This window comes from Zingiber officinale, chromosome 7B (assembly GCF_018446385.1).
Source record: "Zingiber officinale cultivar Zhangliang chromosome 7B, Zo_v1.1, whole genome shotgun sequence".
NCBI classification, from domain to species: Eukaryota; Viridiplantae; Streptophyta; class Magnoliopsida; order Zingiberales; family Zingiberaceae; genus Zingiber; species Zingiber officinale.
Genome location: NC_055999.1, coordinates 119,329,626 through 119,341,784, shown reverse-complemented (window position 1 = coordinate 119,341,784; position 12,159 = coordinate 119,329,626). Strand labels below are relative to the sequence as shown.

The window sequence follows — 12,159 nt, the reverse complement described above, 5'->3', positions numbered from 1 at the left end:
TCATTGAATGTGATTTTCTTGTGTAGAGAGAATTTTAATAAAGCTTCAGTCGTTTTTGTGGAGTAGATACGTCGTCGAACCACGATAACTCTTCTTCTTTCTCTTCTTCTTCTTTCTCGTGTTTGCTCTTCTCTTGTGCGTCTTTGTTTCGTTGCTCCACACGATCTCTTTCTCTTCTTTCGCATTAGAGGTTGAGAGATGTTGCCCCCTCTTTGTGCAACAATTGATATCATAACAAGGTTTTGACGGATTTCTTCAACATGTCAGGGACGACTTATGCGAAGTTTGATATGGTGAAGTTTGACGGAACCGGGAACTTCAGATTTTAGCAGACAAGGGTCAAAAACTTATTGGTGCAACAAGGCATAGTGAAGGCGCTAGGAGAAAGGAAACCAGAAATTAAGTATGGAGATATTGGATTAGGAAGTACTTTAGGCGATAGCAATGACAACAATCAGGCTTTGTCTTACGGATGATGTAATGTACTATGTCATGGATGAGGAGTCACCAGTGGCAGTTTCGCAAAAGCTAGAAAGCCGGTACATGTCAAAGTCATTGACAAACAAGCTGTATTTTAAGTAGAAATTATTCGGGCTAAAGATGACAGAGGGAACCGATCTGAGCCAGCACATCAGCGTATTCAACCAAATTATGAGTGATTTGAAATGGGTTGATGTGAAGATCGAGGATGAAGACAAGGCGCTGATGTTGCTAAATTCTCTACCTTCATCTCTTACATACGAGAATTTGGTTACTACTTTGATGTGGGATAAGAAAACTCTTAAATTGGAGGAGATCACAGATGCATTGTTAGGTTTTCACCAACGGAAAAAAAAAAGCGATGAAATTTCTCAGGGAGAAGGGTTTGTGTTAAATAGCAACTAAGAGCATGATAGGAGCAAATCTCGACATGGATCAGGTAACGATAATAATGCTCGTTATAAGTCGAGAAGGAAAAAGGTGATCACGTGCTATAAGCGTGGAGACAAAGGTCATATGAAGAGAGATTGTACAGAGATAAAGAAACATATTGCAGAGAACAAAGGTAACTTGGCAAAGTCTGTAAACATAGTTGAAGAAGAAAATTTAGAAAATGGTAACGGAGATACGCTATCAGTTATGTCGAGTTCAGAGCAACTGATGGATGCATGAATTTTAGACTTTGCATGTTCATATCACATGATTCCAAACAAGCAGTGGTTTGACACCTATAGGGTAATTGATTCTGATTCAGTATTAATGGGAAACGATGCATCTTATAGAGTCATCAACATAGGGAACATCAAAAATCAAGATGTTTGATGATATGATCAAAATTTTATATGATGTTAGACACATACCAAATATAAAGAAGAATTTGATCTTGTAGGACCGTTAGATTCGATAGAGGGGGGGTGAATATCGATTCGAAAAACAAGAGTATAAATACGCAGCGGAAAAGTAAATGAACACAGTTGTTTTTTACTTCGTTCGGAGCCTGTGACGACTCCTACTCGAAGGCCCGTGATCCTTGACCACTTTCGTTGGGCAATCACTAGCAATTCGAATATGGTTACAAGATGAACACAGAAAATGCTAATGAAACAAAGTAATACCGACAAAGAAGTAAACTAAAAACCGAATGAGCACTTTGTCGGAGCTTTATCAGCGTCGCAAGAACGTAGAGCAGCAAAACCAGCAGTAGAAGAGTTCTCAGATTGATTGTACATTGTTGAAGCTCCTGCCTGGGGCTTCTTTTATATGTTGCTCCGGGCGCCTGGATTCCTTCCGGGCGCCTGGAATGTGGCGTAGCTGTTCAAACCGTGATGCTCCACGTGGCGACGACTTGGCTGGATATAATTTGCCTTCCGGGCGCTCGGACCTCCGGGCGCCCGGACCACCTTGTTCCAGAAAACTCCCTTTTCCTACAAAACAAAGTTAGTCCGAGGCAATATATAACCTGCAACATAGATTGTTAGCACATTCTATAATAGTATGAATTAGCACAAGTTAGTATGACTTAGATTCCGTCTTTCCGAGACGGGAATCTAGTCACGATCTCGACTTAGACATCCGAAATGGATCTAAGCCGGATTGACGCCTAATGTTTCCTTCACGGGAACGCGTCCTCGTAGTCACTCCCCTCCAGTGACTTACCTCACTTACCTGCCAGACGTCCGGTCAGCCCGTCGACCCGTCTGGACTTCTCGCCAGCTATCCGGTCAGCCCGTCGACCTAGCTGGACTTCTTGCCAAGCGTCCGGTCAGCCCGTCGACCCGCTTGGACTTCTCGCCAGCTATCCGGTCAGCCCGTCGACCTAGCTGGACTTCGTGCCAGACATCCGGTCAGCCCGTCGACCTGTCTGGACTTCTCCTGCACACTCGATCAAAGTGTCAGACAACAACAAAACTAACTTAACCTATTTGTCATTCATCAAAACCTGGGTTAAATCGTTAGTGATAACCGCACCAACAGATCTCACTAGACACACTGGATGGTATTAGTTGCAATTACAAACCAGTGAGTGGAGTGATGAAGGTCAATAAGGGAGCTCTAATAGTAATGAAAGTATAAAAAGTAGCAAGGAACATCTACAAGTTGATAAGGAGTACAGTTGTAGGTGGAGTCGCATCGGTGGAGTCTGAAACTCTTAATTAGACAGTACCATCCTGTGGCATATGCGACTAGGGCATATATGTGAATAGAGCCGTCAATTTGGGTTAGGCCCGTCGGGTGGGCCCGTCCCGCCAAACAATTTAAGCGGGTTGAATTGGAATTTTATCAACCCAAGTCCACCGCGGGCCGACCCGCCTAGGCCCGCGACCTGCGCGGGTCAGCCCGCGACCCGCGCGGGTCAGCCCACGATGGGCTTGGGTTGGCCCGCGGGTTGAGAAACACATGTAAGCAGTTTATATCAGTAGTCAATCTGCAACTACGAGAGTACCAAGGGTTAAATTGTAGCATTTCATTATCTTCTTCGTTGAGAGGAATACTAATTAGGAAAAACTCATACTTGTGAAGTTGAGTGTGATAGACAAAAGTTACAGAAATATATATGCACACAAAGTCAATTATTTTAAAAGTAGATGACCTTCTTATTTGATTCATTTATGAGATAAATCTGAAACATACATTATGCACAATGAAGAGCTTGGTGTGTGTACCCAAACTAGATGGTCTTCTTAAAAGTAGATGACCTTCTTATTCGATTCGCTTACGCACGCACAGCCAGGGTACCACTAATCTAAACTACTCGACGCACAGCCAGGAGTCCTAATTACTATCCTCTTCGTTGCACAATTTTATGCAGTTTATTATCTTTTTTTGTTATAATTTAAAAATAAAAATAGTACTTTTGACCCAACATAAGTACTTGTTTATGTTCATTTATATTTAAAATACTTGTTTATTAATACATTTGATTGATAAAATATTTTCAAAGTAAAACATTGAAGATATGAACTATTTTTTTTTAATTTTTTAAAAAAATTTGATAGGCCAGCGGGTTGGCCCGCCAAACCCACGACCCGCCTTGGATTGGGTTGGGTTGGAAATTTCCCAACCCGCCAAGTTGACGGCCCGCCCCTCCCCGCCCCGCCAAATGGTTGGCCCGCCACGGGTCGACCCGCCCCGCCATGGGTTGACTCGTCTGACAGTTCTATATGTGAATGTGGGATGCTAGAACTTCACAAGAGAGATTTGTTGAAGAGTGTCAAGACGTGCAAGCTTGAATTCTGCAAATTCTGTGTTCTTGGGAAATAAAGCAAAGTGCAATTCAAGATGGCAACAAACAAGACGGAGGGGATTCTGAACTATGTACATACGGATCTCTAGGGTCAGCTAGTGTAGCATCACGTACATATGATCAGTAGACAGAGAGCCATATGTTCGACCGGTCTTTGTCCAGCCAGTCTTATACTAAAAGTTTTATAAGACCAAGTGTCTTTAAACCCGCCCGGTCTCTACTCGGTCGAGTGTACACGGAGAGCCTTATGTTTGGCCGGCCTTTGTCTGACCAGTTTTATACTACAAGTTTTATAAGGCCTAAGCACTTAGAGCTCGGTTAGGTTTTCACGGGCCAGGCTCCCTTGCACTTGGTCGACTACTTGACTAATCAGATACATTATTTCTTGACTTCCAGAGTAAAAACACTAGAGTTCTTATATCCGATCGGCTTTATTCGAGCATCCTACTTTGTAGTCAAGTAGGATGCTTTATTCAAGTAGGAACTTTTGGAGGAGAATTTTGTTCATTCAGTGGTGCTTGGTGATTGGTGTATGACAGTGTAATCCTTTTTCTTGCTAGATAAGGTAAGGTGTTGTTTTTCTTTACTCACTTGAACAATTACTATTTCTTAATAATTTTACTAATTAGTTTCAATTTGATAATGATTTAATTAGTCATCTATGGAAAATTTAATTATTTGTTATAGTATGTGTATTTAACTCAGAATTAAGTCTTTCTTCTTCTTTTTATTTTTATTTTTAGTGTTTAAAAAATAAAACTTGTTTGTTGTAGCATGATGACCTTAGAACTTGTGACCTTAGTAGCACAAAGTAGTTGTGAGTTGATTTGTTACAGAAATTTAAGATGAAATGAACATTTTTTTATTAGGTTTCTGACTTCCATAAAAGTTGTAGCATGTGTTTATAATTCCAAATTGTTTAAAGTCTTAAGGCACAAGTTGATTTGTAAATCTGCTTTACATCACGGAGATCATGGAAAGATAACCAATAGGCTAAGATTTAACTGGATATGGATATCCTGACAACAGATTGAAACTATGGGGTAAAATGATGATTCAAAAACTATGGAGGCATTCAAAAAACAGTAGTAAACTATAATGGCAAAATGAAATTTTCCTCTCTCTATTTATAGCTTATACATAACAAAAGTGCAGTGTCAAAATCTAGATCTTAACCGTCACCTCCTTTTTCTATTTACTTTTATTGCATAATTGATATAGTTGAGATATACGAACATGTATCCATGCTCTAAATAATTAGTCATTTCTTTATTAATGTATTGATAAGAAATTTCAAATTAGGTGAATGAACTATCCCTTTAGTCAGTGTCAAATAAACTATCAATAATCCTACAAAAAAATTAAGAAGAGAAAATTGCCAAAGGACTTATGATTGAAGCCATTAGATTATAGATCTTAGAGAATTATAGCACTTGAGTACTTACTATATGAGAAATAGAAATTCATAATGTTTTTAATACTCTTGGTTGTTCAAGAAACCTCTAAGTATTTACTCTGCTTAGACTTATGCGCTTGAACTTGTGTTGTTATAATTATTATTGTTGTTTCTTTAAGTATCATAATTTTACTAATTAGTTTTAATTTGATAATGATTTAATTTTATTTTAACAGGTGTTGTCTGATGAGGTGCTTAATTTAACAACCTAGGATATTTCCATTAATATTGAAAACTATCATATTCCAGGTGTTATTATTCCTTTACTAGTGAAATAATTTGAATTATCTATTTTTTTGTAATTATTGTGGTTTTATATATTATAATATGTTGCCTAAAAAACATCTTTCTGGATGTAAGAAAAGGAAAAAAAGAAAAAAAGCTAGAATAATTGACTGAATCACATAGAGGTGCTATTAATAAATTCTTTATTAAAAGTTCTTATGAAAATCCACAAAATTCAACTATGACTGTGAATGATATAAATGAGTGTAATGAGATTCACGATGTTAATGAAGAAAGAGAAAATTTGAGTGAGCATAAAAATGTTTTAAATAGGGTAGATAATGAGAATATTGACATTGATGAACAATTTATTTCTTCACTGGATATATATGATCCAAGAAATTATGATAATCTTGATAACAATGCACGTGATATTTTAGTTGAAAAATGACCTATAAGAGAAATGAATATTGTATATCCTTTGGACGACACTTCTAGGCATTTTTCTTGTGCTCATTATTCTAGCCGTAGATCCAGCCGTAGAATTCAAACCGCCAGACATCACATCAATGCATGTCGCTTTGGACATGCGGCGACTGCGGTGGTGACATGTGGCATTTCCCCATTGGTCCGCATTTAATGAATGCCATTAACAGGCGTGGGCGCGTGCTTGTTCTTAATGGGGGTGATTTGCACGAATTCTCGAGAGATTCGGGCGACGTTAGCATTGACCACACACATTCGAAGACACCGAAGGAGAAAGCCCAAGTACAAACACGCGAAGCGCCGATCGGCTTCAAGGATCGGTCCTATGGTTGACCGACACTTTTCGGCAGACCGACTGGAGTCCACCTAGTATCACAACCGATCGACCTATTGATCTCAAGACTTCTTCTGTCCAGTCAGTCGGACTTGCAGCTTTTTTCGACTAGACTTGAGGGAGAGGCATGTGATGCGGACATACGGTGATGAGGAGCCCACCCAATGGAGGATCATTACCACGGTGGAGGTTAAAGGTCAAAGTCAGGACGGTCAACGCCCCTGTACCATCGGTCGGTCGGGCAGCCCACTCGCCTGACCGGGATAGAGAAGGTCCGATCCTACATCATCATAGTTCGGCCACATACCGAGCTTTTGATGCTCAAAATAGTGTGTCGGTGAGGCACACGCCGAGCGGCCAGCCCGCTCGGACTTACATCAAATCTCAGAACCAGCCAAGTGGAGTCACGACCGAGCAAATTACATTCAAAGCGAGGCTCGGGCAGTGGGAGGTTGGTCGAGCAGCCATCCCGCTCAACCCTAGAACGATAGCATCCAGACGACTGATGGTTGGCCGAACGGCTCACCCGCTCGGCCCAGTAACGGATAAAAGGAGGATCTGCGATATCCTTTTGGGAGCCCATGTCACCGACAGACAGCATGGTCGGTAGCATGGTCAGGTAGTGAATTGGACGACGGAAGCTTCTACTGTCACGTCAGAGATATGCTCAGGTGTTAAGGTATGATGTCAGGGACACTTTCTTGACATGTCTTTTCGGGAAAACTTTGAGAAGCATGCACGCCTCGAGGAGCGTGCACGCGCGCCCCTGGAGCCCTATATAAAGGGCCCTAAGCTTCAACGAAGGTATACTAGTTTTTATTGTAGTCACACTGTTACTCTGCTCCGCTTTTTTGTTTCCACATCGCCGGTGGCTGACTTGAGCGTCAGAGGACCATCGTCGAGGAACACCTCCCTGGCTCGGCACTGACGCTGCTGTGGTTGCAGGTCCCTCTAGTTCTAGTTCGAAGTCCACGCACAGTCAACAGGAGTACTACATCCGCCAACATCCATCACTTTGACTCTCGGATAGGATAAATAGTAATAATAATAATAATAATAAAGTCTTATTATGTTAGATAGATGAGATCGGCTATAGAATATCTATGTAAATTTTTTTCTAGGTTAAAACCTAGGACATTCCTATCTTATATTGACTCAGGGTTTTGCCTTTAGCTTAAAATCTCATATTGATCAAAGTTTATATATTCATGTTCGAGTTTAAAAAATATAAACATGATATTCTAATTTGATTCGAAGCTTAACAATATAAATAATTATGACTTTTGAAATAAAATTTGAGCTCAAATTTATTTCGAATGGTGCGAATTGGTACCTAATTGAATTATAATCTGAAAGGACTTAAATTCAAATTGGATTCGAATTATTAGAACTTTTAGCATATTTACATTATAAAAAATTATTTCAAATTCAATTTTAATTTGGTAATTTTAAATATAAATTATTCTGGTTCACCCAATAAATTTGAAAGCACAAGTTAATTCATATCTAGCAATTAACTTTTTAGATTTTATCCGACCATACAATTTTTTTTTATCCGACTAATTTTTTTTAAATGGTTGAAATTCGAATCTGGATATTTTAATGTCTATAAAATGTTTTTTTTCAGCAAAATGTCTGTTTCTCGTAATTCTTTTTTAGTCACGTGTCAAAATATGATTCGTTCATATTTAATGTCTCCATCGATTCATCCTGACCGATATAAAAAAGATAAATCACTGATAAGATCATTAATAAAAAATATAAAATCATCATATCAACAATCCAAAATTAATTCTATAAATATAAAAAAAAGATAAATATAGATACATAATTTAAAACGTATTAATCATTAATACGAGTAACCAAATATAAGAGGATATATTTGAATGTACCAAATTTAATCTTAACATCTCATATTCGCCCTCCAAAATATTTTTCCTGTACCATGCCCTCGGTCAATGATTATTCAGCTACTGAACATGTCGGTTACCTTCCCACTCCCATGTTTATCATCAAATTCTTTTAAAAAACACGTGGGTAATTGCTTTACAATTTTTATTGTTTTTATTTATAAAACATACTTAAATCTCAAAAATCATTTGCCTTCCAAAAATTATATTTTAAATAACATTTAATCGTAGACAAAAATAAAAAAAAAATTATTATTTTTATCAAAAAAAAAAAATAACAACACTGATCACAATTTTTATCTTCAAAATATTTTTATTTAACTTTATTATAGCAACTATATAGTATAATTATTATAAAGTATTAAAATAAATTATGTTAATTAAAAATATTATATTAAACATATTTTTATATCATTTTTATTAAATTAGTTAAAATTATTTAAAATTTATCAAAATTATTTTAATATTACTTAAAATTTTATAGCAACTATTTAACTTTATGACGACACCAACTTAACTAATTTTTGACTATTTATAACAACATTAAAATAAAAATATTAGTAAGAAAAAGCTATTTTAATTCAAAAACGTTTTTTTACCAAATTTATAATTACAGCACCTTTATTTTTTTAATTTTTTTTATCAGTATATATATATAATAATAATATTTATTGCGGGAGTAACGGATTCTGACTAGGGGCAATTTGGTAAATACAGACTTACCTCTCTCTCTCTTTTCTCTGTTCTTGAGCTCTTCCTTTCCTTTCCAGTCCACTCCATTCCCTTCTTCAACATCTCCAACTCCATTATCGTCCAATCTAGTCGAGTTCAACTCGAAATCCATCAATTTTGCTTCGAAAAAGCGTTTTTTGATCGGATTTTCGTGTTTTATGGAAGGAGAAATGGAGTTTCCGGAGGACTTCCGGTGCCCAATCTCGCTGGAGGTGATGACTGACCCGGTAATCCTCTCCTCCGGCCATACCTTCGACCGCTCCTCCATACAGCGTTGGCTAGACTCCGGTAACCTTACTTGCCCGGTCACCAACCTCCCCCTCCCTCCCTCCCCGTCCCTCATCCCCAACCACGCCCTCCGCCGCCTCATCTCCTCCTTCCTCGCTCGCCGACCTCCTCCCTCCGCTGACGCCGACTCCGACGATTACTATCACCATGAAAGTTGCCGCCTTTTTACCCGCCTCTCCTTCCCCTCCGACTTTGCCTCACTCTCCGGCGTCCTCCGCCTGGCCCAGCGCGGTGGCGCCGCCGCCCGAAGCCTTATCCTCGACTCCGGCGTCGTCGCCTCCGTCCTACTTCCTCATGTCGCCGCCTCCGACCGCCCCGACCTCCAGGACCTCGCCCTCCGCGTGCTCCTCCACCTTTCCCTCGAGGGCGACGACGCTCGTCTCGGCCTCGTCGCCGAGGGCGCCATCGACCCAATAGTCGCCTCCCTCGTCTCCTCCTCCTCCTCCGCCTCCCTCGCCGCTACCCTCCTCACTAGCCTCGCCGTCGTCGAGGTCAACAAGGCCACCATCGGCGCCCACCCCCTCGCGATCCCCCGCCTCGCCGCGCTCCTCCTCGACGGAGGCGCGCGGGAGCGCCGCGAGTCCGCCACGGCCCTGTACGAGCTCTGCAAGTTCGCGGACAACCGTCGAAGGACCTCCATCGCCGGCACCGTGCCGCAGCTCCTGCGCCTCGCCAGAGAGGGCTCCGAGAGGGCGGTCCGCGTGCTGGTTCTCCTCTCCAGGTGCCGCGAAGGCAAGGACGAGATGATCAACGCCGCCGGGTTCGCCGCCGCCATGACCGAGGCGATAAGAACCGGCACCCTGTTCACCATCGAGCACGCCCTCTCGCTGCTTAACTTGGTCTCCTCAGAAAGTAAAGCCGTGGCTCTGGAAGCCATTAAAGAAGGCATTTTGGACCTTTGCTCTGCTTTCTCCGGCGACCTCAACCAGAAGACGAGGAAGAACGCCAAGCAGCTGATCTTCACACTGCAAAATGCGCGGTTTCAAGCCTTCTTCCCATGACTTCAATTCCTCACGCCTCATACGAGAAGCAAGCATAGGTTAGCAAAACTCTCTCTTGTCGCTAGATTTCCTTCTTGCTAGAACACATTGGAGAAATCTTAGGAATAATTAGGCTGTTTATAGTGAAAAAGCTTGTAGTTTTCAGGAAAGCAATTATCCAAAAGCTCGAAACTAGTTAGCTGAATCTGTTATGTTTCAATGAGATGATTTACTCTTAGCAACACAGTTCAGTGGTAGTGCCTGCATTACTGTCTTTCTTTGAGGTATATCTACTGTCAAAATGCTAAGTTGATAGGTTTTAAAGGTTGGACAATCGATGGAGCAAGACGAAGGAAACTTGTTATGTGCTGTGTGGCCGATCAAACAGGGACGCGAACTTGGTTAGTTACTAGAAAGCTGAATCTGAAACAAATAATTCAGCCATTTCCGATATCACTGAAGTACTCTTTTGATACTAGACAGAAATGAAGATTGGATCACTTATCACTGTAGATAGAATCGTTCTGTTTCAGTCGATGTCGGTATTGGATGAATTGCAAAGCTGCAAGTAGTTTTTTTCAGCAGAATTTACATTTCTGCAGACTGGTAACGATCGTATCGAACTGGAGTGACAAACCGGTTCTTGTGAGTGAACTTGGGTTACCAATTATTTGACGCGCCATTTCAGAATCATCCAGTTTTAAAAATCTTTCAGTTTTCAAAACAGATGCACAACTACATCCAGTTTATAAGGAGGCTACAACCACGAACACAAACAGATAATACACAAAAGTAGATATAAAAGTCTTTGCTAAACAGATCTTTATATGATAGCTCTCTGATACTAGCTTATCGAAAAAGAGTTTGATTCAATAACAAAAGATAATCAATAACATCAACTAAATAGATTTATATAGACCCAAAACTTTAATTTGTAAAATACGAAAATACCTTTAAATATAAAAAAAAAACCCCAAAAATTATAAAGAGATGCTTAGAATCTCTAAAAAGATCCTAAACAATGTTTTTTTGACCCGAAAGCTGACGGGTTAAGGGTTTCACTTGATAACAAATATAGATCTCAATTCGTATTATAGATCGTCTCGTTCTAATATCCAAGTTAAAAGTTATGATCAGTTGAAGTTTGGCTTTGCCTGCATTATTCCTGCATCACTAGATTGGTTTGTCATGAACAATTAGTTCTTGATTGTATATTTGATTATGTTATTGTATCTTAGAAAATAGACATCTCGAAGTACTGTCAAAGGGAACTAATCTACTTTAAAGAAACAATGTCAACGGAAGCTACGGTGGCTTAATTTCACACTCGGACTCGATAGTCGGGCACACGACGTCCCAACTTGACATTTGACTTCCCGACTTGCAATTCGCACTCAGCTTCCCACTTTGACTTGTGAAGTACTCAATACTTGAGCCGCTCAAACTTTGTAGCACTCAGGAGCATTCGAAGTTTGTCCAATGACATCTCATTCAGACTCAGAAAGTCCACTTAAAAGTTCAACATTAGGCGACTCGATACTAGACGGTTAACTACTCGGCCAACTCAACACTCTCGACACTCAACAAGACATGTAAATTTTTATTTTATTTTATTATTTTATCTTTAGCTATATTATTATATTAGATAAAATTAATAATATGAATAACTGCTAAAATGTTCCTAAACCATGAAAAAAATACTTATTTTCGAACGTCACTACAATTTTCTTATATTTTATTATTGATCCTCGCTTGATAGAAACTTAAAAGTGTTTCTCAACAAGATTTATATGTTGGTTGTTTTTTTTTTTTAAATGAAACGTTTGTGTTCTTATTGTTCCTTTTGCTATTGTAATATCGAAATTACTATGTTGGGTTACTATATTGTCTATGAATTATTACTAAGACTAATGAACCCAAAAGACAAAAAAAAGTTTAAAAAAAAACGAAAACAAAATGAACACAGTTAATGAGAAAGTGAAAAAAAATGAAAGTAGGAGACAAAGAAAATTTACACTTGGATA

At 39.5% G+C, this 12,159-nt stretch overlaps 1 protein-coding gene across 1 annotated transcript; it reads left to right on the top strand.

The window, feature by feature from the left end:
- Window positions 1–8,884: 8,884 nt before the first annotated feature.
- On the top strand, window positions 8,885–10,706 carry LOC122007278 (U-box domain-containing protein 8-like). Its single transcript, XM_042563112.1, has 2 exons — window positions 8,885–10,194; window positions 10,461–10,706. Exon 1 carries the CDS (start codon window positions 9,026–9,028, stop codon window positions 10,154–10,156), a length of 1,131 nt encoding a protein of 376 aa, XP_042419046.1. The 5' UTR covers window positions 8,885–9,025; the 3' UTR covers window positions 10,157–10,194; window positions 10,461–10,706.
- The last annotated feature ends 1,453 nt before the right edge of the window (window positions 10,707–12,159 follow it).